Raw genomic sequence first — 27,113 nt, forward strand, 5'->3', positions numbered from 1 at the left:
CACTAATTAACCAAACCCCTTTTATTACTTAACCTCTCCGTGAGTACCCGGTCCCTTTTTACGGTCCAGGACCTAATCCGGCCGCATCAACTTAAGGACACCCCGCACCACACTTGGTCAGTGGGGCTGCTCTTCAGCATACGGCACGGGCCGTCTCCCGCAACGTACAGAACTTTGTTTAAGGTCACGCGCACGGCGCTGACCACAAACCCGCAAGGGAACTTGGACAAACTTAATTGCGGTGCGTGTTTCGCCACAGTGGGCACAACACCCGCGCCGAGACATTTGCATACGGGATTGGCCGTCTCCAATCGCCCGCCCCTTAATTCAGTGTATTTTTGTATCCCGTATTTTGTACTGCTAACTTACGTTACCCGAGTAACGAGTGCCACGTAACTTGTGCGCGCCCCCTTAATCCAGTGTATTTTTGTATCCCGTGTTTTGTATTGCTAACGTACGTTACCCGAATAACGAGTGCCACGTAACTTGTGCGCACCCCCTTAATTCAGTGTATTTTTGTATCTCGTATTTTGTATTGCTAACTTACGTTACCCGAGTAACGAGTGCCACGTAACCTGTACGCGCCCCCTTAATTCAGTGTATTTTGTGTCCCGCCTTTGTGTTACGAAATTACGTTACCTACGTACCCAGTGAGACGTCTGAGACATAACAGCATCCGAGGCCACGTAACGCGGAACACAAACAATAAGGCGCCACGGAATAACAAGTAAAAACCCCCCGGGGACCTCTGTAGAGTGTTGTATTGTGTACGACTCGCTCCTCGGAATAAAAGGTACGACACCACCACCTCAACTCCACGTCTCTTATTTAAAATCATCTCACGCAACACCGCCGCCGGCCCTAGTGGGCCACGCAGGGGCACATACATCCACGACCCCAAATTCACGACTAGAAACGAGCTAGTCTGGCGCCCACCCGGACAACACAGATCAAGAACCGCCTTTTCCCACTAGGAGCCACACCGGGACTCGAGCCCGAGACCCCGGACGACGGCAGTGTGAGCTAGGCTTCACCTGCGACGAAGGTGGAAGTCAGATGTTCCCACGGTGTGAAACTGCATAATGATACTTATTAGGTGCACTGATATCTGATCTCGCATCGGTAATGTGTGTTTTCATGCCAGCATCATGTGTCTGCGTGTCTGGACATGCTCTTCTGTGTATTCTTTGGACTTTAAAAATTGAATAGTATTTCCACTTTGAAATTCGAAAGTCTGTATTTCGTTAGTTCAGTTGCCACACTAGTTGAGCACCATTGATTCCCATTTGGGCTCTATCGTGGTTAAAGCAAATGTTAAGTTTTTGCCTCTGTGAGCTCTGTGGGGGGAAGGGTTCCTGTCCATGTGGCTGGATGCAGATGTGATTGAAGGTAAGAAATAACTCCAAAATTAAGTTGATTTATTAAAGGAGAGATAACACTTCACATGATGCTACCAGAGAACTCAGCACGTATAGTTTCATTTTTTTTTACTCAAAATTTTATTTGTATGGGTTTGTGCCATTTCTTGAACATTGCATAGTGCTGCACTTATTAACCTTTTTCTAGTTGAAAGAAGATAAAGCATGTAAATAAAAAAAAAATGTTTTTTGATAAAATAATATGCGATGCCTATCAGCCAGCTACTAGTTCGTTGCTATGAATGTCACATCACGGATACCCTAGAAGTGTCACATAACGAATACCGTAGAAATGCCACATCTCGAATACCTTCCGTGTATTTGAATTTTATTTTAATTTTAATGAGTTAGGTTGGTTTTTTTTTTCTTCAGGCAATGTCAAGGGTTGCATTATTCGCTTTCAACACATCACGTCATCACATACTCTATGTGAGAATGCGTTCTAGGTTGTATATCATAGTTTTAGCTCTTAGCTGTTTGTTGTTTACTAAAGCTCATTGTTAAAAACATTTTAAGGTATCTCCTTTTTCTTTTTTTACCAATAAATTTTTCTATAAAAAGCAATTATTTATATACCATTTACGTTTACTTGTGAATAAGGAGATTTATAGGTTAGTTTAGCTACATAACAATAGTGTATAATCTTAAGAATTATCTGTAGATTATCTTAATTAAAAATACATATTGTGTGGATGATTGGTAGGATTATTTTAGGTTAACCACATAATTGTGTTTAAATTGTTTGGTTTGTAGGTTAGTTTCGGTTAGATTAGATATACTGATAATACTTTGAAATTTTTTGAACGTATAGCCAGGAATTATAGTACAGCTAACCTATGAAACCGTTCATACACACAGTATATTTTTAATGCATCTAACTGAACCTAACCTCGAATACTTAAGATTTTTTTTTATGGTACAAAATCTGTCAACCAAGGTGTTAACACACTGGACTATTGACACTGACATGTACTAGCTACTTATAAAACCTTCATACTCTTAGATTTGAGGTTTTGCTACTATTTGACTGGCCAGGCTTAAGCATCCCACCTTTCCAACTTTACTAATTGGAAGTTGTTTGTGGTTTACTCAACATATTGTGCAGGTAAACTATAGAATGCCACTTATAGCCCTGCCCATAATTTTTTCTCTGTATAATAAAGTATACTACAGTCCCACCTGGACTTGTCTATTTTGGATACAAATATTTTGCTACTCATAATTTTCCATTTTCCCTGCAACTGTAATTTTTCACACACATGACATTTTGTAGAATCTAATGCATGGTACCTATTATATTTTAATACACTGCTTTAAGTTTTAACATCTAAAGACATAATTTCTTTAATAATGAAATATCAAAAAGGGGACAGTAATTATATCTAATTTAAGATATCTTAAAAGTTAAAAAGATAATATTAAAAACACAAAATACCCTTATATTCCTTAGTTTGTCCTTTAATAAATAAGCTACACCATCTTGGTGATGTCATTAGTAGTGTTATGGAATCAGGAATTAGAATAGTCATAATTGTGCAGTTTTAGCACAGTGATTTTTTGCATTGTGATACCTAACCATTATCAAAAACGATATTATAACTAGCTTTAACTGTGTCGTTACACTCATTTATGTTTGCAAATTTTATTTTTACATCCTGCAATATTTTTTTGGTTGGATAAAAATTAGTTGTGCTGTGTTCGGCCTGGAAAGTCGCAATGGGCAGTTGGCGGGGTTTTTTAATTGATGTTATGCAGCTAACTAATGGAATGGTATAAGTTGTTCATATGTACTTAATGCTTATTTTCATTTTGTTGGTGAAAATAATGACTTCTTTAAAGCTAAATTTACTTACCAGACATTCTGGTATTATCGTAATATTATGTGTTTGGTGCAAATTGAGGAAGGATAATGATTATATTATAACAGTTGTGCAGTACTTGTATGAGTTATAATAGTATACAGTTACAAATGAAACTATTAATTGTATAAATTTAAGATGACAACAACTGCTATTAAAGAAAATAAGACTAGTGATAATGAGGGAAATCAAAATACAATAGATCATAATAATGTGTCTAAAATTTTTGGCTCATTTTTTAAAATTGTTGAAGGTATGTTCTTTTATAAAAATGATTGTCATGAATGCCTTAATGATTTTTTTTTGCAAATATTAGTTTTGATAACATTACCTAATAATTTTTTTAATTGTTTTTTTATTTTTATTTTTTAATTTAATGCAGCAACAGGGAAGGATAGAATACTGATGGCCTCAGGAAACAATAGTGTGTTCTCATTCCAAAATTCTGCCCCTGAAATGAACGATCAGCAAGAAATATGTACTCTGAGGCACAATTTAACAGAAATACAGCCAACTCTGAAAACAAATTCAAAAGACGTTTCCAGAGGATGGAGAAAAAAAGAGCTACGTCAACGAAGACTGCTGAATACCATTTCCCTGAAGGTAAACTTCTTTACGTTATATACTGGTACCTGCTCATAAAATAAGTCAACAATATTTATATAGGGCCTACTATTATTTTTAAGTCCAGTAGAAGATTGTAGCAAGCCACAATCGTGCCTGGCTAAAAAAACGACTATTCCTTCACATACAAAGACAAACACTTGTGAATATTAGAATATGTGAGCAGTGGGGTAGTATGTTGTGCAGATTATTATTATTAATATTGAAGATTAAATTTTGAAAACATTAAATATATGAGTTTTATATGCACTTTTTAACTTGTTCGTATCAAAACATGGCTCTAAATTGATTGTGTCAAACTACAGACCAATATCTTTACTTAATGGCTTCGCAAAAATATTTGAAAAAATTATACACAAAGTTTTAAATTTTCAACTTCAAAATAAATTATCAGCCACTCAGCACGGTTTCAGATCTGGAATGTCCACCACTACTAACCTAATTACTTTTCTTAACCCAATCCATAATGTAGTTACTAACAGAGGTCAGGCAGATGCCTGTTATTTTGATCTAGCCAAAGCATTCGATACAGTAAACCATTCGCTACTTTTAAAAAAACTATCAGACTTTGGTTTTTGTACTAACTACTTGAACTGGTTTTCTAGCTATCTCAATAATAGATATTTCTTTGTATCTGTCAATAACCATAAATCCTCTTTACACCATGCTAGTTCTGGAGTACCACAAGGTGCCACTCTCTCACCTCTCCTCTTCAATATATTTATAAATGACATTACCATGGTCCTTAATTACTCAACTGGTGTACTCTTTGCTGACGATCTGAAAATCTCTAAAATAATATCGACAGTCAATGATTGCGCTCTTCTACAAAGGGACATTAATGAAATCAATAATTGGTGTCTTCTAAACTTGGTCAATCTTAACGATAGTAAAACTAAGGTAATATCCTTTACTAGGAAATATAACCCTATAGTTTATAATTACATTCTGAATAGTAACCCAATCTCAAAAACTTTCATTATAAAAGACCTTGGTGTCTTTCTAGATTCAAAATTATTTTTTCATAAACAAATCGACTATTTAAACTCCATTTCAAAAAGAACATTTGCTATTATAAAATATATCACTCATTATGCTACCAATTCTGATTCAATTATTTCTCTTTACTTGGCATTAATTCGATCTAAATTAGAATACTGTTCAACTATCTGGAATGACATTGGGTCGACTGATATTGAGAAACTAGAAAATTTACAAAACAAATTGTCTCAACTAATAATTCATAGAGGTTTTCCGCATCCCAAACTTATTCCTCTAGCAGACCGTAGAGCCCATTTGGACTATCTTTTTGTACATAACATTTATAACTATAAAATTAAATGTAGCTATATTCTTGAGAACACCGGATTGAGAATCCCCCAATTCAATTCTCGCCTCTTTTCTAGTTTATGTACTATTTATAACAAGAATGATCTTATTTATAGACTCGTTAAAAACTATAATAGACACAACACCAAGTCAAATTAATTGTGTACAGAGCTATGTTAAAGTATTTAATGTAATTTATATCCTCATACTAATTATAGTCAGTATTTTTTCTCTTTCACGTTTACATTATTGTACTCTATTAAATTTTATGTCTTGCTGCTTACTATCTTACCACTTTGTACTAATTATTATTTTAAGTATTATATTTGTATTTGTCCTTGTGTTGTCTGTGTGTATGGATGTCTTGTCCTTTGTTTCTTGTTTCTTTATGTATTTGTGTATATTTTGTATATGTCGTGCCCACCACTAAAGTCCCTGGACTGTTGGTGCGCATGTAACAAAAAATTTAAATAAAATAAATAAATAAAACAATACAACCGCCGAGCCACTAAGACGGCATAAATTCTCGGCCCAGCTCGCGATCCACAACTGCTGACAAAACAACACCCATTACAAAGCTTACAGATAAATTCATTTAGCTGGGGACTTCCCTGAAATGCTTATTTCCTTCTTACTACAACACTTTTGCACTACTTTTCAGTGATTCCCCTGGTTCTCTTACACATCTCTGTCTCTTTCTAGCCTGAAACACAATCTGGTATTCTCCAGTCCGATATCCTTTACATGGTCCAGGCGAACGTCTGTCTCTCTTTTACACTGGTTGCGATTAATTATTGTCTTATCATTTCGAGGTTCGACATAGTCTTGCCACACATATTAATTTCCTTTTCTCAACGCAATACTCACTGGTTTAACAGGACTATAAAACACTTAACATAAAATTATAATTATGAAAAGTACATTCAATTGCAATAAAATACTGAAGATCACACTTAAATAAATATTAACCTAACCAACAAAGTAAAACTAGTAAAATTATAGGCAAATGGCTTTTATAAATAAAATTATTAAATACCAAAATTACTTACGAAAATATTTATAAGGACACAATATTAGTGTTAAAAATTAGCCACCATGACCTTGCATAAGATCTGCAGTACTGAGAAAACCCTATATTTATTCCTGTAACAAATCCTCATAAAAGCTGGGAAGGGCAGAGTCTTGTGACTTACAAGACAAGTTAGCTGCATGCAACACACCAACTGACATGTTTATAAAGGTTTACCAGTTTAAATGCAATCAATGATGAAATAAATTCCTCACTGGCGTAAATGTAATAATGTTTTACGTAAACTATCATCACGTAAAGATTACTGGGGTACGAAGTAACATATTCCACTAAGCAAATGGGTTTCGCGAAGGATAAGGATAGGAATTTGTCAGACCTTACTATATGACTGTGTGGCTGACAGAATTGACACAAACTCACTGTTTGTGTGTCTATGACATACCTGTCATAATTTTCTATTATAAAACTGAATTTATTCTTTTTTCACTTTCTTAGGGATGGAAATTCATAATTATATATAGACTATGTCACTCTCCACCCATAAACTATCTATAAGCTAAAAATCATTTAGGTCCATTGCTCCATTGCTCCGTGATAGAAGAACAAACAGACAAACACGTTTCGCTTTTATAATATTAGTAGGGATTATCACCCCAATGGAATACCTAACAGACTAACTTATATTTCCATACAGTGTGTAGTTTTAATCAGGTTATAGGTTATGCCACATTACACGGTGGGTTGTGTGTGACCCATCTGCATGAATAAAATAAGTGATTAATGGATGGGATGTACATCTCATTGTTAAACTAGTGGAAATGTGTGAATTTCCTGTATTAAAAGTGAATTGTATTGTAATTGTGAAAGTACTTTTTATACAACTAGAAGTGTACATTTCCTAACTTAAAAGTTTTGGTATCATTACATTACCTGCTTTTTTGTTACTTAAGCATGTTTATAATTTGTTTTTTAATTCCTCTTATGTAAAAGTCAACAAACAAAATTACTTGGAATATTATTATTACATAACTGTCTGAATAATGGTTTAAGACTTGAAAGATTGAGTTAAAAATAAACGACCACTACACTCCAACCTGAGCCCAGTTCAATATAAAGTTCTTGCAGCACCCAGGGTATACGTACACTTCTACATATTATAACTGAAATGTCGTTTGTAATAACAGCAGAGAGAAACACGGCATGGATTAGAATAGGATTGTGTATTTAATAAGTAAATGTGGCTGCATAATTTATATTCTTTATTTTATTCCTACATAAATTTCAAATAAATGCTTGTATGTTTTAATTACAGTTTATGTAATATGTATTAGCAAAAATATAAAATGCAAATGGTTGGTGCTGAGATAATGTTTGGGTACTATTTTAGTGTCTCATGTGCTGAGATTGTTACCATACCTACTTGTTGTGAAGGATGTAAGCTCCTGACAAGCACACACTAGCTGTTAAACTAGCAGTTTACCACTCAAAATGTATAAAGTATTTCATATTAAATACAGTACGAAAATCTCTCTGGCCAAATGCACAGCAGAAAGTAACGTGTTTTTTCCTGGCCTTGTGACATGTAAATGTCATTCTTAGGCCAGTCAACAAGAGGCAAAGTAAGCACTTTTTACCAGCAGACCTGAAAACTAGATATAAGGGTAATTCGAGGACGCTGAATCGAATGGTGCTAATTTTTTTGAAATCGGACGTGAATTTTTCTGGAGAAAAGGGTTAAAAAAATTTTGAATCAGTTTTTCTCAGAATATAGGCGTTTAAGCGAAAAAGGTTTCAAACAAAAGTTGTGGAGAATTAAAAAATACATAAAAAAGGTTCCCAGGTCCATCTGCGTATTTGTCCAAATAATGCAGAACCTTCGTAATGAAAAATTCCTCAGGAAAATTGTTTGTTTTGTTTTGTTACGTTTCTCTCAACGTAACAATTTTGCTCCGCTTCTATTTTACACTTGGTTGTCACGTGGTTCTCAAAACAATTGCTGTACGCACATGTTTTTATATTGTAGGCGGGACCTTTGTATATTCTGTTATGTCTACAATATTCTAGCATAGACATTTTATTATTCCTATTTCTTTTATCTTAGAAATATTAAAGTTTCAAAAAAAACTTCTAAAGATATGTTGAAATGTTGGGTAAATCTTTTTTAATGTATAAGCAAACTTATTAAGCAGACATTTAGACACAGTTGCGCTTATCTAAGCGAGTATAGTTTGAAACTCTTAAAACATTACGTCTTAATTCTATACTATGTATATAGTAATAGAAAACACATTAAAAATAATAACTAAAAATATATTAAGGAAAGACTTTCCCAAAATTAGTAATCGCTTTCAAGGAATATTAAAGTATAACATTAATTATTTGAACGCTAAGATAACTATAAACAAACTATAATGAGTTATATTATCTTTGAAAGATTTGTGCAATGGGAGTGCATGACTTGATGTAAGTTTTTGGATATACGCCATTAGCAATGGCGTATGTCCAAAAACTTACATCATGTCATAATGAGTTATAATTAACAAAATTTTAGTAACAGGTGATGACTGACTACAAATTTTCAAATAATAAAAGATGGGATATTTAAAATTATTAATTAATAATTATAAATTATTAAACAATTATTTAAATGGTTTCGGAAACTATTGGTTTCTGTTAAAATGAAATATTGTTTTATTTTTATTTATTTATGGTTCACTATTTTTGAAAATAAAAAATAAAACGACGTGCCATAAGCATCACGATTCGATTTAAAAAAGCGCGCTTAAACGCATATATATATTAGCTTTTACCCGCGGCTTCGCTCACGTTATGTCCTTAAATAATTATCAAAGATCATTGCAAAAAAATAATAATATGGTAATTGTTTTTTTTTTTTTTGCGTGACTGGAATCATCAGTATTTAACAATTCTAACATACTGACGGCTGCTCGCGCGTTACCGGTGAATTTAAGATGTTAAATATGGGCGCCACCACGTGGAAGGGCACGTGGACCCGGCGGAGTCTCTCTCTCAGGGCGTTACGTAGCCCAAGTGGGGACGAGTTACCAGCCCTTTCTATCCTACCTTTCCAGACCTGGCCCGCTCTAGGCGTCGGGCACGCCACACTCCTAGGCTAAGCCACTCACCACGTGGTTAAATAAAATACTCAGTTTATATTTTATTCCCAGATTTAATTTCACTAACACGTTATCTCCACGTCCGTTACACGTTACACGGTAGAAAAAGCCTGAGGCACGAATCGACTTAGGTGAAGGCATGGTCCACACACGTGGCCATGCTACAAAATTTACTTATTACACGATTGCTGAAAACTCGACTGAGACAATTAATTAATTAAACAGCCCGCTGGCCGAGAGCTGCCCCGAGGATGACGAGCGAAAGAGATTCAGAAATACTTAACGAGACAGAATTACTTGGTCAGTGCAGAACAAAGGTGAAGTCCCCGGGGTGCTGGCGCGTCTGCTCTCGGTCAGTGATGAAGATGGACTGGGCTGAGCTCATCGCTCGCAGGTGGCAACATGGCGCCCTTCGCGCCAACACAATTACCGTTACTATATTCTACGATTCCGTGCCCCGGCGAAAGTTGAGTAAATTACAGATAAACATTAAAAATATATAAAAATTACTGACAATGGAAAGTTCGTTACTATTTACTTATTTAATGACAATTTATGTAAAAGCATTCCTACCCTCGTCCAAGTCCGTGCCTGTTCGGGTCCGCCCGGGCAACGTCTATAGTTATTTAAGGTAACCTATTTAAATTAAAGAAAACACAAGTAAATTACACAGCACTGGGGCGAAGATGGATGAAAACAACAAAAAGGCTTACAATTAATATTAACATAGCAATTTTAGGGATCGCCGCACTGCTTCTAAGCGCCCTCTTGTGGTAGTTCGTGGCGCGCAATTCAAACACACGACTACGTACATGGCGGTACAAATGCCGGGGAAGGGGAGAGGAATGTTGAGGAAACGGAGACTGACTAGGCTCATGGGGCGTAGCCCCGGCTGACGTCAATTGCCCCCCCCTCGAATAGCCGGTCATGTCGACGTTTCCGCTGGGTCGCCTGTGGGCGTGGTCGCCCCCTTATCAACAACAGCTGTGCTTCCTCGCGATCCCTCGGGGTCGTAGCGTGTATCGCGGAGCCGGAACTGGGTCTTGTGACGCCCGGTCTCCCCTCTCTTCCCGCGGTGTTTCGTCTTCCTGCGGTTCGGTTACTGTCACCCTGAACGTGGAGTCTGCCAACGAGTAATGCAGCGGCCATAATGGCTCGTCCGGCGAACCCGGCCTACTCTCTACTTCCTCCGGCCACCTTATCAGTGGTTGGGATGTCGACTGGCCCTCCGTCACTCCGGGCGTGTCCCTGAGAAATCCCCTGAAAGGCGAGACGTCACTCCCCGAGTCTTCGAACAGCCGCCTCGGCCGGACATCTGTGACTGCGAGGGGCGTCGCCTGTCCCGCCCCCAGGTCCGGGAAGCCTCTGAACCCGCCCCCGTCTGTTGGGGTGGACGTGACCAGCTGTGCGGCCGCCCTCCCGTCTGTCTCGTCCGCCGCCTCCGTCTCTCTCTGCCGCGTCCCTGCTCCGTCACGTCTCGTTCCCGTCTCTTCCGCCCCGCCCGCCGCCTCCGTCTCTTCCTGCCCCGTCTCCGCCTCGTCCGCCGCCTCCGTCTCTTCCTGCCGCGTCCCTGCTCCGTCACGTCTCGTTTCCGTCTCTTCCGCCCCGTCCGCCGCCTCCGTCTCTTCCTGCCCCGTCTCCGCCTCGTCCGCCGCCTCCGTCTCTTCCTGTGCCAAGCGCACATCGTCCCGGTGATATTTCGCGGCCCGGCCTGAGGGTAACTTTATCACGACCGCCGTGGGCCCCGCCTTGACCACCGCCACCGGGCCAAACCACTTTGGCGCCAGGCCGGCGCAGAAGTTGCGTCGGCCGGAGGAGAGGGGGTGGAGCCTCGCGTAAACCAGCTGGCCTGGTTTCAGTTCAGGGGGCGGGCGGGTCGTCTCGGGTGTGCGTTGTGCTTGGTAAGCTGCCTGGTTACGTCGCGCCCTATCGTGCGTCTCGGCCAATCGCCTCAGGCGTCCTTCGGGGCTCTCTACGTCCGGGTCCGTTTGTTGTTGCCGCACGTGATATTCCCCGGGGAGGGTGAGGTTCCGCCCCTGGACCATGGTGGCTGGTGTTTCGCCGGTTGCCGCGTTCACCCGTCGCCGGATGCAGTACAGAACGTCCGGGATGTGCGTGTCCCATTGGGCGTGGTCATCCGCGAGCCTCAACCGCAGTTGAACCTTCACCTCTTGGTTGCGTCGTTCCGTGGGGTTCGCGCGGGGGTGGTACACGGGGGTGGTGTGTAGGATTACCCGCCATTTTCTCCCCAGCTGCGCCCACCGGCGCCCGACAAATTGGGTGGCATTGTCCGACAACAGGACCCGGGGGTACCCCCACCTAGGAAAAAACTCCGTTTCCAGGCTGCGTGCAATGGTGCCGGCGCGGATGTTCGCCAGGGGGTAGGCCTCCACCCAACGCGTGTAGCAGTCTGTCACCACCAACAAAAATCTTTTCCCTCGGGGCGTGCGGGGATATGGTCCCATTAGGTCTATGGCGACTGTATGGAATGGCTCGGTGGGCTGCCTGGGTACCTGCTGGGCTGTCCCGTCGGTGCGGCGCGCCTTGTGCCTCTGGCAATGTTTACATCTCCTCACGCAGTCCCGTACAAACTTGTTTACCCCTGGCCAGTAGAACTGTTCCCGCAGATCGCGTCGCGTCTGGTCTGCGCCGGGGTGTCCGGCTAGCCTGTTCACGTGATACATGTCAAACACCTCCCGGCGGGTGGCGGCTGGCGCGAACGTCCGCCATTGGCCAGCTGTCCCCTTAGGTCGCGCCTGCAGTGTCCCGTCCAATACACGGTAGCCTTCACATTCTCCGCTCCCGCAACGGCGCACGATCTCCTGTGTGTCTGTGTCCGTGAGTTGGGCCGCTCGCACGTAGGCGTCTAAGTCATCAAGCTCCGCGCCTGGCGGTAATGTCGGTGTGACGTTAAGGTTTAGGGCACACAATGCGGCTTGGGTTGTCGGGGTGCGCGGGGTCCTGGGTATGCGCCCGCTGGGTGGTGGCAAAAGCTCCTCCCACTCCGCATCGTCACAGGCTGTGACGGTGACGTCCGGATCTCGCGACAGCTCGTCCGCTAGTTCGTTCTGTTTTCCCGGTACATGCTCGACTTCGAAATCTAAGGCCTGTAGAAGCATGGCCCAACGCGTCAGCTTCGAACGTCGCCCCTGCATCGTGGCCAGCCATTTGAGACATTGGCTGTCAGTTCTCAGTACGAATTTCTGCCCCTCCAGGTGTGGGCGGTAGCGTCTGAGGGCCCAAACTACGCCTAGACACTCACGCTCGTTCACGCTATACCGCTGCTCGACGTCGCCGAACTTGGCGCTTGCATATTCAATCACCCGGGGCTCGCCGTCGTCGCCGAGTTGTAACAGGATGGCCCCGATGCCCTTCTCGCTCGCGTCTGTTTGTACGATCAGGGGTCTGCCTGGGTCCAGCCGCGCGAGTAAGTGGCACTGTTGAAATCTGCGTTTTAGCTCGTCAAAAGCGTTCTGGGCTTCCACGGTCCACCTGAACGGACGTTTGGGTGACAGCTGTTCTGTCATCGGCGCCGCTACTACCGAGAACTCTGGGACGAAGGCTCGCAGCCAGTTAGCTAGCCCCAAGAACTTTTGCAGTTGCTTGCGCGTGCGTGGGGGCTCCTTGTTGATAATTACACTCAGCTGTTTTTCCGTGGGTCGGTTTCCGTCCGCGTTAACCACTAAGCCCAGGAAATCTAGTTCTGTGGTCCCCAGGTGGCATTTTTCGCGATTGCATGTCAGACCATGGCTCGCCAGGCGTTCCAAGACTAATGCTAAATGATGCGCATGTTCTTCCCACGTCTGAGACCAAACAATTATGTCGTCCAGATACGCGGCCGCAAACTTGCCCGAGTAGTTGTCTAAGACCCGTGTCATCATCCCTTGGAAGGTAGCGGGGGCGTCCTGTAGGCCGAATGGCATCGCGCAAAACTGAAATCTCCGCCCGTCTGGGGCTGTGAACGCCGTCTTGGGTCGGTCCGCCGGACGTATCGGCACCTGCCAATACCCAGATTTTAGGTCGAGGGAAGAAAATATCTTGGCGTTACCCAGGCCTGAAAGTGTGTCGGCCATGTTCAGCAGGGGGGGTGGGGCATTAATTGTCACTCTATTGATAGGTTTGAAATTGACACAGAAGCGTAGTTTCCCGTCTTTTTTTTCTGCCAACACGACCTGGAAATTATACGGACTTTCGCTAGGCTCAATTATCCCGTCATGCAACATGTCCTGAACCTGGTCTAGGATGGTCTGTTTACCAACGTGGCCGTAGCTACCGGGTGGGATAAACATTGGCTCGTGAGGATGGGTCGGGATGGCATGCTCAGCTATGGTGGTACGTTTCAGCGGGTCCGCGGACGCAAACACATTACACTGATGATCGAGGACCTGCTGGATGGTAGCACGAAACTCGGGGGGAACTCCGTGCTGGAACTCGTCGAGACTGACCTGGTTTACTGCTGGTGGAGTAGGCTTACCCAGCCCGTGGATGGTCCGCCGCCCCTGGGTGCCGACGTGGACGCAGCCGGCCCGGATGTCGATGGCTGCGTGCTGCTCGTAGAGCCAGGGTAGCCCCAGAATGACGTCATCACGTAACTGCTCCACCACCAGCGCCGTCGTGACGGACCGTTGGTCCCGCACGTCCACCTCCAGCGTCGCGACGCCCTGGGTGTAGCAGGCGTCCCCCGTGGTAGCCAGCTGGAGTTGGCCCGGGTGGTACTCGAAGTTGTCACGGCCAATCACGCGTGCCGCCACACAGTTGTGGCTGGCGGCGGTGTCAACAAGCGCGTGGACTGCGCGCCCGTTGACAACCACCGGAATGCGCAACAGGTCGGCCTCCGCCGCTCCCACGTGACCCAGGAGAGGCCCCGCCGCCGTAGGTCTGTTGTTGTTAGGTGAGGCGGGGGAGGTGGGCTGTCTTAGCGCGCCGCCCCCTTGCCGTCCGTTTCCCGACGGCTGCTGCGCCGCGAAGTCAGGCCGGAACTTGTTCCTCACCGGGCAGTTCTCGTGCCAATGGAACGTGCCTGGTGGACACGTGTGGCACTGAGGTGGTGGGCTGCCGCCGGTAGTCCGTCTCCGCCATGTCAGCTGCGCGTGGCCGCTCGGTCCGGGTTCGTCGCGCCTAGCTTGGTCTCGGGTGGGCGCCGTGTAGGGCACCAGCGCCTTGGTGTCGGCGGGCGTCGTGTCTTCCTGCTTGGTGCTCAGGGTGGCGTGGATCCTGGTCGGTCTGACAGCTCGTAGGTCCTGCTCTAAGACGCGCGCCTGTTGGACGAACTCCTCTGCCGGACGCCGCGTCATCGGGCGTAAATACGGGCGAAATTCCGGGCGCATCAGCTCAACTACCCGCTCCAGCACTCCGGTAGGTTCTTCTCCGGGAAACAGCCGCTTGTACAGACGTATTTTTTTCATGATAAACGCCTCCGCCGCCTCCGTCGCGCCTTGCTCGAGACAATACAGCTCCGTCCGCACTCTCATCTCTGTCTTCACGTCCGCGAATCTGGCCTCGAACAATCTCGCGAACTCGGTCCACGGCATGTCATACTCCTGGACGATCTGCCACCACGTCTTGGCGTCGCCTTTGAGCGCGGTGCTCACCCTGTTCGCCCACTCACACTCCGGCACTCCGTAGCGATTCAGGCGTTCCCGACACGCGTGTACAAATCTCCGCGGATCGTCGCTGGTTCTGCCCGCAAATTCCGGTAGCTCCACGTGTCCTATGAGAGGTACCCTGCTCCGTGGTGTGTCGGCGGCGTCTCTCACCGGGCTGCGGCCTGACGGGCCCGCTATTCTCACGTGGTGGCACCACTGGCACGTGTACCACCCGTCTTGAAAGGAGATTATTTCGGACTTCGCGAGACACGCCGTGTGCTTGAACGCGCGACAGTTCCGGCACCAGCCTCCCTCCCGCGTCTTGCCCTCACACTCCGCATCCGTGCACTTCCCGTGTCCCGCCTCAAACTGATCCGCCCGTTCTGCCTGCTCGTGGTTCGGCTGCGCTTCATACTGTCCTACGCACACGCACGTGTCCGTCCACGAAGAAATCGCCGTCCCGCTCACCTGGCGCGGTCGCGCGCACATAACACAATATAAGCTATTCTTTTGAAACAACTCACTTGCCTTAATCGCGCCCGGATTTTTGTCAAGTCCGTGGTTGTCCGACATGGTCGTGTGGTGGTGAGGCCGGTCGATTGCCCCTCTTCCCTTCGCTACGCGACGCGACGCGGATGGCGGTACACACACACACTGACCTGGCCCGGCTGCTGTTGTCGCGAGGAATGCGGCCACCTGGCTGCTCGCAGCGAATTCCTGGAAGCGCGCGCCCGGCTGGTCACGTGGCCGGCGCGCCAGAGTCCCGCTATACGCTCCGCGCGAACAATAGTTCCAGCGCGAACTTTAGTTCCGCGCGCTCCGCGTAACAACCGCCTATCTCACACGCTCGTACAGGTCTGGTTTTCGCGGAAGATGTAACTCGCCCCACGCTCTTGGGCGCCATTTGACGGCTGCTCGCGCGTTACCGGTGAATTTAAGATGTTAAATATGGGCGCCACCACGTGGAAGGGCACGTGGACCCGGCGGAGTCTCTCTCTCAGGGCGTTACGTAGCCCAAGTGGGGACGAGTTACCAGCCCTTTCTATCCTACCTTTCCAGACCTGGCCCGCTCTAGGCGTCGGGCACGCCACACTCCTAGGCTAAGCCACTCACCACGTGGTTAAATAAAATACTCAGTTTATATTTTATTCCCAGATTTAATTTCACTAACACGTTATCTCCACGTCCGTTACACGTTACACGGTAGAAAAAGCCTGAGGCACGAATCGACTTAGGTGAAGGCATGGTCCACACACGTGGCCATGCTACAAAATTTACTTATTACACGATTGCTGAAAACTCGACTGAGACAATTAATTAATTAAACAGCCCGCTGGCCGAGAGCTGCCCCGAGGATGACGAGCGAAAGAGATTCAGAAATACTTAACGAGACAGAATTACTTGGTCAGTGCAGAACAAAGGTGAAGTCCCCGGGGTGCTGGCGCGTCTGCTCTCGGTCAGTGATGAAGATGGACTGGGCTGAGCTCATCGCTCGCAGGTGGCAACATGGCGCCCTTCGCGCCAACACAATTACCGTTACTATATTCTACGATTCCGTGCCCCGGCGAAAGTTGAGTAAATTACAGATAAACATTAAAAATATATAAAAATTACTGACAATGGAAAGTTCGTTACTATTTACTTATTTAATGACAATTTATGTAAAAGCATTCCTACCCTCGTCCAAGTCCGTGCCTGTTCGGGTCCGCCCGGGCAACGTCTATAGTTATTTAAGGTAACCTATTTAAATTAAAGAAAACACAAGTAAATTACACAGCACTGGGGCGAAGATGGATGAAAACAACAAAAAGGCTTACAATTAATATTAACATAGCAATTTTAGGGATCGCCGCACTGCTTCTAAGCGCCCTCTTGTGGTAGTTCGTGGCGCGCAATTCAAACACACGACTACGTACATGGCGGTACAAATGCCGGGGAAGGGGAGAGGAATGTTGAGGAAACGGAGACTGACTAGGCTCATGGGGCGTAGCCCCGGCTGACGTCAATACAATTTAGCTTATAAATATTCTGCCCCCATTGTGTTATCCGAAAACTCGTTCCATTACATAGTCAAGGAGCATCTAGATTTCGTAGAAGCGTAACTTGTACATTTAGTTTCATTTGAAGTTTACGTGAGGGTACAACCGAAAGTTCAAGTGAAAAAAAAAACTCCGCAGGATATGAAGTGCTTTGTTCTGTATCCATGATTGTATCTATTGACAAATACTCCTTCAATTCCCCTTGAACCTCTTTTAAAATATAAGTGTAGATTTTATTAACGATATAAATTTTTTGGCGCCAATATTGCTCTCGCGTACAACCACTGATCACTATTCAAATTTTGCTGCAAGTCCGGGAAAACTTGAGTAATTAGATCCACATCATTTTCACTAAATTACATAATTCTATTGACAGTAAAACATAACCTTCTGCAAAAATGTCCAAACAACAATCACCGATGAAAATAAACAAAAACCTAACCTCAAAAAAAAGTTTAAGTATTGCTTGGTGGTGACAGAAAAATAAAATTTAATAGTGAATTGAACGCCGGTATTATATTATTAAATTGGTGAATTATTTAATTTATTTATTGAAAAGCTGATGGCGTTAAATTTCATTAAAATTACTCAAAATCACAATCAGACGTTCATACATAGCCTACCAATATCATTTTTTTTGCCCTTCGGGAAAAAATACTGTTTTTTTATATACCTATATAAAGTGTTCTCTGTCCTTTACTATACCTTTGAAAATATGCGAACAAAATTTCATGATGATCGGTTGTGTAGTTTCCGCGTGAAAGTGAAACAAAAAAAACAAATAAACTAACTCACATTCACATTTATAATATCAGTAAGGATAACTATAGAACGCTCGGCACTCGATGGCCAAAGACGAAAAATACTCGCTAACGCGTGAAATAATAAAAAGAGAGGTCAAATGTTTCCGTCTCACTCCCACTGGCTAGTCATAACGGAGAGGCCCGAGAATAGCCGAAGACCCTTCGTTTGTGTTTAGTTCACACATACGCTCGCACGTACACTAGCCCCACTTTTCCAATTAACAGCTTTACTACTTTCTTTCCAATATTTCTCGCTCATGTTAGCAAATACGCAGATGGACCTGGGAACCTTTTTTATGTATTTTTTAATTCTGCACAACTTTTGTTTGAAACCTTTTTTGCTTAAACGCCTATATTCTGAGAAAAACTGAGTCAAAATTTTTTTTAACCCTTTTCTCCAAAAACTTCACGTCTAATTTCAAAAAAATTAGCACCATTCGATTCAGCGTCTTCGAATTACCCTTATATCAAGTTTTCAGGTCTGCTGGTAAAAAGTGCTTACTTTGCCTCTTGTTGACTGGCCTATCTTCTGAGGCCGCTACTGCTATTTGTGATGCCTTTTATTTCTTCCAGGCAGCGAATGAAGACTTGATGGTGAAGCAGGAGCCCAGTGAGATAGTTTTCCCTCTAATCAAGGAGGAGTCGGTGAATGAACTGGTGAGTAGACTAGGGTGAACAGGACTGTGAGCTACAGATGGTTTCAAACCTGGTCCACTCTCTTGAAGTGTTGGAGTGTCTGTGCCGTACACCTGGCGATGTGTCGTTCCCGGTCCTCAGTCCTCGGTCGTGTTTATGTTCTCAGCGGTTCAACAAGAACCAAGAACCGAGAATTAATTAGGGAACCATGAAATTTTACAGCAAATCCTTTCCTAATTAAAATACAGTACAGTACTGGAAAAGTGAACCCAACCATTTTAAAAAATTTATAAAGCCTTCGTGGAAGTGGTAAAGCATGTTGTGTATCTGACATAAGCACAGGCAAGGCACACCTTCTAGCTTTATGATTTGCTGCTAGTTGAAACACAGTCTGCACATGTTTGAGACGGGGCAGTAATGGTTAGTAAATCTTCCTTCACCCGCGTGCGCTAGCTCACCTCGCCCAAGTGGAGAGATAGTGCGAGCAGGAACCAGAACAATATCAAAAAATGGGGATATATTAGGACAGACACGATACTGTACAGCATTGGTTCCCAATTTTCTTTTCGGTCAGGGCAGGGTTGGCACGTTTAAAACAAAATGTTTAAAACAATATGTTCAAAATTGTTTTAAACAATACACTCTGAATAAAACAAGTTTAAAACACATTGTTTAAAACATTCTGTTCTAAACGCGTTTTTTTATATGTATTTTAAAAGTTTAATTTCTTACGAAAACGAAAACTGCATATTGACATTTTCATCGCAAGCATCACTGTCTCATTGTAAGTTATCAATTGTGATAAATATCCAGACTAGGATGAGAAGTTTTAAAGTGAAACACATTCCTCACGTAAACATAAAATACCAGCACTGCTTGGGGTCAAACCAGTCATACCTTTTAGGGTGCCAGTTCCACTAAGTTCATCTAACCTAATTAAAATTTGTTTTTGTTAGTTAAGTGCATGGAAAACAGTTACAAGTTTGGCAGCCTTCTCTGTTCCTAGCCGGTTCCTTACAGTACTATGCACAAACCCGAATGTGGAGAAAAAAAGGTTCAATACCAGCTGACGAAGCCACTGCACTGCGTTACTGATGTGCCAGGTTCAGAGTTGCATGATGAGTACTTTTCTCCAAAGCAATCCACCATAAGGTTTAATCTCTTTTAGTGTTACGGGACTGAATAAGTAGCCTATTCCTTGAATGGTGAACTTTTTGCCTTGTACTTAATAATATCGAATGGCTACAGTCAGGAAAAACCGGGCCATGTCAGGGAATTCCATATTCAAATATGTGTAGCAATATACCTTACACCTGATGGGACTTCTGCTGAAACTATATGTGCAAAACATATTCTGGTGGTTTTGATTAAAATTAATATTACAAACAAAAAAAAGTTTAAACTTAAAAAAACTCTTTAAAACATGACAAACTGTTTAAAACAAAAAAAAAAAACAGTTTAAAGCAATAAAAAACATTAATTTTTGATTTTTTTTTAAAAAAAACTGTTTTTTTCCCAACCCTGGGTCAGGGACCCTATGATTGACTTTTTATTTTGTCGGAACCCCAACTCCTTCAAAGGAAGTTATTTGACAATGATTGTGTTTACTTTATATGACATTCATTATGACTCACGGAACCCCTGTGACTCTGCCACGGAACACTTTTTGGGAACTGCTGCTGTACAGCATAAGTATTACAAACTACACTGCATTTCCACTAATAATTGTTTTATTCTTTACTAGCTGCCCGACCCGGCTTCGCATGGCTATTCTAATGGAAAAAAATTAAGCCACATCTCCCATTTACAGTAATGGTAAATAAAAAAAAATCATTGAAAATTTATTACAATGCTGTATAATGAACCGGAGAGAAAATGAATAGCACCAATGGTTTCCCGACTCGTGCACGCAACGTACAACTGATGTACCCGTACTTCGCTACGGCAGTCTACAGGCAGATCACTCTTGCGCCGCTCATTATACAAGCCCCTCCTTGTGGGTACGCCACTGCCGCACGATGCCCGTTGCCATGGAGACGCAGAAGGCATGAACAATGCAAAATCCTGTTCTCATGCAGACAAAGTACCCACTGTTGCCTGGTTTTAACCACCCATGGGATCTAATTTTCGGAAAATGTCATCCTGCGTAACATAAGGAACATTACTGTGAAGTTTCAAGTCTGTAAAATATATATATACCGTATTCACTCGCGTAATGTCCGCCCTCGCATAATGTCCGCACCCTTTATTTATATATCCTTAAAAGAAAAAATTAAAAATTCGCATAATGTCCGCACCAGTCGTCTACGGCGGGCAACACAACTTTGGCCACCCCTAAAGGACGCAGTACGAATGGAAAGTTGACGGCTCTGTAAACAAAGCTGTGACCTTGAGCTGTCCTTTCTCTCCTGTTCTGAAAGGGTAGGGAAATTCGTTGAACTGAACAAAGCACGGTCAAAGGCCCCACCCGCGTATAAGCCCCTCCTTGTTTTGTAAACATTTTTGAGAAAAATTTAAAAACGTGTTTTTCTGGGTTTATCTGAGGGCAGGGCAGCTTGGCATGCATCAAACAACAAGCCGTGTATTGTGAGCGGCGGGAGGTGATTTTGGTGAAGTGTCCGTTCTCAGTAGGACCGTCGTGAGGCATGCCAGACGTAAGCAGTTAGTCCTACCCAGTGTTGCCAGGCGTAGCACACAAAATTCGGGTACACTTACCTCAAAATTCGGGTACTTACGGGTACGAGAATGTCTTATTTCGGGTATCATTCCGGTACACACACAAAAAAGGTTAAAACATAAATGGCTATCTTCTTAAACAAAAAAATGTCATATGGCATCTTACTTACCTTACCACTGTGTAGTTTCTTTACCGTGTGTCTGCACTCCGTAATTTTGTTGCACACACAGGATAAAATTTTGTTTTTGAAGTTTGTGTGTGTTTTTTTGTAGTTGACGTCGCTTTAAACACCACTTTTTTTTATTGGGATTAAATTGTAATTACGTACTTAACTGTTTCTATATACTGATATTTTTTTCTTGCTAAGTGTTACACTCGTGAATTAAGTGCAACAGACTTTCGCAAAAAAAAATATATATATATACACACACAAATTTTTATATGACACGTGTGTTTAACAATTTATAGAAAGTTCAGGGAATATTTGTGGGACGTTCAGTCACCAAAAGAGAAATCGTCTTCAGCAGTGACATGTAGTTGGTTTGATGTCTGTGGTTGCAGGTCTGCATAAACATTTGCATTTGTCATTCGATTAACCATGTCTGGTGTTGGCCTAAAATTATGGCAACACGATTCGGATTTTTTGACACACTCGCTAGCTAGCAGTATGCCATTTAAAGTTGGAGTGATTAATTTGTTTCTTTGTTTCGTTTTAATCAAATTCACTTTGCTGAATATACGTTCACAGTCAGCATTAGAGTGGGGGATCGAGACTGCATTCAGCACAAATTTTGGAAGTACTTTGAAAACAATTTCCCCTGCGCTGTTTTTATGTTTTCGCACCTGAAAATAGAACAAAAGTGTTTTTACAAACTGTGCATAAAATGCAAACAGAAGGATCACCACCATCATGGATTGTTCGATATTTCGCTATAAATTCAATTTCGGAGTATGCTTCAAGTTTTCTACATAACAAGGCATAAATAATATATTTCGAAACTTACCGACATTTGACCTAAGTATATACATTTGTATTTATAACAGTAGGAAGAAATTGTTTGTTGATGCAATCACAGATCTGATGTTAGTAACAGCAAAAAATACTGCAACATGTTATAAATACTGACATGTTATAAAATGAATTAAGCAATGCCTTCTCATCTGTCAAGCTCCGAATTGATGAACAAAAATTGCTTCTATTTATTACTTAAAAAAACTCCAAAATGGTGGCGATCAATCCATCTAAAGTAAATATAATTACAAGAAAGAATGTGGCAATATTATACCTTGTTCCAAAACTCGTCCACATCTGAGCATGATGAAATATCGTCGGGCAGTGAGTGCAAAGGAAGGAGACGCCACTCATCATCCATGTCTTGAAGTTTATCTGGAGCGATTCTTGGTAGTTTTAATGCCAGTGGTAGTAGGGAAGAGGTGTTCTCTCTTGCTTTTTGTGACAAAGAATTTTTTGGATTGAAAACCGATAAGAATGCCATTATTTCACTTGAAAAATCATATCTCTTCTTTATTTCTGTGCAAAGAGTTACTAGGAAAGTCCTACATTTGACCTTCAGGTCTTCTACAAGCTCTGGATTACTTATGACTTCTTTCTTCTGTAACTGACTCATTACTCCAACTCCCAGGTACAATTGATGCAAGGGTACAAAATTTCTGGAGTCATCTGGCTTTATGTCTTGTAGTGACTCTTTCATTACATATTCTCTTTTCATATATGTTGTTAGAAGGTCTTGATATGTTATAGTCATCTGGTCGTGCAAAGATGTGATTAAAACTCTCTGTGACTGAAAGTACTTATTCAAATTGACAATTTTTGGAAGTACCCAGCCAAGGAAGAGATAGAACGATTTTATAAATGGATCATTCAAACACTGGTTAATTTGTTCAGCACTCACAAGGTGTTCTCCTAACCACCTGTCGATGAAGAAAAGGCGAAGTGGTTCCCAGTTTTCTAAAAGTCTTTCTACAACCATCAACAATGATAACCAACGAGTCTGAGATGGATGAAGCATTTTATGTACATCCATGTTAAGAAATGTTTGAAATGTTGCCAATTGGCACTGTCGTTTACTGCTATTCTTTAAAAACCCATGTATGTTTCTTGCCAAATCTTCACATCTCCTTGGAAGAGCCTTGCATGCTGTACTAGCACACAAGTGTAGTGAATGGCATATGCATTTCATTATGACAATCCCAGGGCAAGCTTCTCTGAAACGACTAGCAACAGAGTTTTTTTCGCCCATCATTGTGTTGCAGCCATCCGACCCGAACCCAATGACATTAATTAGTGGAATGTTTACCTTCTGAAAGCTTTCTACTATTTTTGCATACAGATGCTGCGCAGTTGCTCCTTTTTCAACACTTTCAGCATCACTGGGCTCGAACACTTGAATTAGTTCCCAAAATCTGCTGACGACTCTTCCTTCAATATCATCGAAAAAGCGTACAATGATGCAAGACGTCTTCACACAGCTGATGTCTGTAGATTCATCTGTCAAAATTGAGAACTTTGAATCATGAAGTTGATCTGCCAAAATGTTTTTATGACTGTCTCCAATAACATTTTTTATAACAGCAGTGGTTTTAGTGCGTTTCATTTGTATGGACTGTGCTATTTTGGAGTCGGGAAAACATCCCTTTAGTACTTCTTGTAGGTGATCCATTACAGAAAAAGGCAAGTTGTGAGCTGCAAATGCAGCAGCGAGTTTTATTTCAGCTTCTTTTACCTGCACATCGATTGTGGCATTACTTTCTTTCTGGAGATAAAAATGAAGGCTTTGTTTACTTTTTTCTGTGGAGGCACTTGAGAGTTTTATATGTCGTGAACTTTTCCCGTGACACTTTATATTTGTAATGTCAGCTTTTATTTTACAATTGCAAATTTTGCACATTGCCTTGTAACAGTCTTTTAAATCAGGTGCTAGCCATGTACTAACTTCTTTATCTGATTCCCACTCTTTTCTGTACTTTTGCAATCTTGACTTCCCTTTAATTTTCGTGAATGTTGTTTTAGGTTTTTTCTTTGGAGTGGATGGTCCACATTCTGTATCGTCCTCACTCGTGTCTGCCATTTTGTCTGCAGAAAAAAATATGATTTTAATTTATAAGCGCACAATTAGTTATTTTAGCATAATAATTTTATAAAAAATGCTTAGATCTGTCACATAGTCATGTACAGAAAGGCTTAAGATGACCTACAAGATTATGGTAGGCCAAATATACTCTATTTAACTATTTTCACTTCCATACAGCACCTTGAAAAAACTTTCTGTTGGAATTAGTCAAGTGCAGCATTGAGGTCACTTAATGTGCATTTGCTTTTAGGAGTCGTAAATTATAAATCATATCATGAACTAAGAACAATCACTGTTTTAGGGTTCTTGAAGTGTCAAGAATTTTGCATTTTATAATAAAGCAACCGAAAGCTTATTTGGTGCTTCTAAATGCAATAAATAAAATTAAAATACATATATAGTAATTTTTCAGCAAGGATGAGAACATTTTTGTCATGAAGGCATAATAGGATATCCCATTTGCATAATGAAGAACGAATGACTGTCCCTATTCTTAACTTTGGCATGAACATCTGGTTATATATGAATATGTTCTTAATATTTTTAATTTAACATATTTTGGTTTATAACTTATTTTTTGGTATAGCTGCACTAAATGACAAAAAGTGAAGGGGGAGTTTGACTATTGATCGTATAATAACAATGCGTAAATATAAAATGCTTTAAGTCTTCAACAAAAAATTCACAAGAAAAATGTCAGCGAAAGATACAGTTGCAAGAGTTCGATGTAAACACACCACCCATTTCATATTTGAGTAATCTCTTATTGGTGATACATAGCAATAAGTTTTATTTGTGAGTTACGTGATACAATTATTTTATTGCGAATAAAAAATAATGAAGAGAATTTTATGGCAATTAAAATGTCTTTCATGAGAACATGGTTTCACGAATTGTAAACTACTCAAAGAAACAATAGAATTGGTTTTTATAGTGCATAATTATCGACAAACCAGAAAGAATTGTAGCGACAGCAAAGACTGATTATAATGCGCTCTAAGTTGGCCGACTCTGATCTATCAAATTAAAACATGCCACCTTAGTGCCATGAATATTAAGATATTTTAAGTGAAATAAATATAAATAGCCAAATAACTCGGACGTTACATACGTTTACCAGGCAATTTCAATTGAAAAAAGACTCATTGAATAATTTCATTCATGTAAACCATGCACAATTAAAAACGCAGGAGTAGTAATACATAAAAACAGGTAACTCAAGTAAGTGGTTCTACACACGAAAATATTTCATATTTATTATTAGTTTACCTGTATATCCCCAATATATTCCAAGTATGTTGGGTCAAACTTGAGTTATCTCACTACTTATATTCTGCCACTTAACACACTACAACCACACACTGCGCACAGAAATAGAAACAGTACTTTACCCTTTGTCTCACTGACCTGCTTCAGACTAACGAGGGGGAATCACAGTTTTTTTAAGTGGACAAAGAACAGGGGGAATCCCCTTATTACAAAAAAAGAAAACAGGATTCCTGGGTGAATTTATCTTGTAAAAAGGTATATTTTAGAATGCCTAAAACAACGTCATATATTAAAATATTAGCTAATAAAGTTACTGTTATAAAACCGAAATATTTTATTAAAATAAAAAAGTTGAGAATTTTTTACTATTGATTTTTTAGTTTTCTAAAATTCGGGTACATTTGCGTACCCGAGCACATCTTCTCGGGTACCAGGTACAGACACAGTAATTCGGGTATGCGTACCCGAATTCGGGTACGTCTGGCAACACTGGTCCTACCTCAAACGACATAAAGATAAAGAAAGCTGCCGCTGTGTTGATGTGGAGTGTTGTCGGAGAAGAAGAGGGGAAGTGAAGGAGGAAGGGAAGTGGGTCAAGGATTCTAACACTCCTTTGTCTGGTTGGCTGGATAGCTGGCAGGAGGGAGGTTAAGCCACGCCTCTGCCTCTCTCCCCTCCTGTCACAGGGCTGCCTCTGCCCCTCTCCACCCTGTAATAGCGCTGCCTCTCCCCCCTGCGGAGTCGTTGCCTCTCTCTTCCTCTTGCTGCGTCGCTGCCTCCCCCGCCCTCCCTCATTAGAACAAAGACGCACGACTTGAATAGAACACTAAATTTTGTATTTTTGTATTTTTCCTCGCATAATGTCCGCACCCCATTTTTTTGGCCAAAAATGTGGTCAAATTACTGCGGACAATACGCGAGTGATTACAGTACTTGAAAAAAGGGCAATAAAAAACAAATTAAACACAGAGAGAGGAAAAAAAAACCAATAGTTTAGGTTTGCGATTTAAAGTGATAAAAAGTATTTAAATACTAATTGAACTCTTATGAGGGTACTGATTGCTTCGTTGTTAATATCACATGGGTGTTTTTTACTTGTATGGGAAAATTAAGAATGATAAGGCATCTAGTGCGTGGCAACAATGTTAATAGGCAATAGGAAATAAACTTATAGCGCCTGCGGCATTGTCAACACACACTTCGTACGTGTACTGCATGTTGTATCTAACCCCCTCCAATGCATTTGATTCTAAATTGGACTTTTAGTAAGGATCCCTAATGTTATTGATAATATAATATAGCCTATAGCCTTCCTCGATAAATGTACTATCCAACACTGAAAGAATTTTTCAAATCGGACCAGTGGTTCCTGAGATTAGCGCTTTCAAACAAACAAACAAACTCTTCAGCTTTATAATATTAGTATAGATTAGGCTTTAAATGACAAATAATGCTTTTACATGCATTAAATACTTTGCATCAATCTAATTTATAATGAAAATGATATTTTAATTTGATTTGATATTACCTTAACCTTGTTGTTAATTCTGGAATTAAATGTATGACCAGTTTTTCACATAATGGTGAAGTGGGTTGCTGATTAGACATATTGGGC

General features: G+C 41.8%; 2 protein-coding genes across 2 annotated transcripts in view; one reads left to right on the forward strand and one right to left on the reverse strand.

The window, feature by feature from the left end:
• Positions 1-27,113, forward strand: part of LOC134541259 (uncharacterized) — a 357,586-nt gene that overhangs the window by 317,130 nt on the left and 13,343 nt on the right. The gene's annotated exons all lie outside the window — the stretch shown is intronic.
• Positions 21,589-25,712, reverse strand: LOC134541256 (uncharacterized). Its single transcript, XM_063384533.1, has 3 exons — positions 25,499-25,712; positions 22,424-24,231; positions 21,589-21,980 (listed from the first exon to the last, which is right to left on the reverse strand). The coding sequence occupies exons 2-3, from the start codon at positions 24,224-24,226 to the stop codon at positions 21,633-21,635; spliced, it is 2,151 nt and encodes a 716-aa protein (XP_063240603.1). The 5' UTR covers positions 24,227-24,231; positions 25,499-25,712; the 3' UTR covers positions 21,589-21,632.

Source organism: Bacillus rossius, chromosome 18 (assembly GCF_032445375.1).
Source record: "Bacillus rossius redtenbacheri isolate Brsri chromosome 18, Brsri_v3, whole genome shotgun sequence".
Taxonomy (NCBI): Eukaryota; Metazoa; Arthropoda; class Insecta; order Phasmatodea; family Bacillidae; genus Bacillus; species Bacillus rossius.

What these genes read in the sequence shown, in the direction of transcription:
- LOC134541256 (XM_063384533.1), bottom strand. Translation starts at nt 24,226, where the DNA reads ATGGCAGACACGAGTGAGGACGATACAGAATGTGGACCATCCACTCCA. An exon ending in TGGACGAGTTTTGGAACAAG is followed by an intron (nt 21,981 to 22,423) that starts GTATAATATTGC and finishes TTCTATTTTCAG; the next exon opens with GTGCGAAAACATAAAAACAG.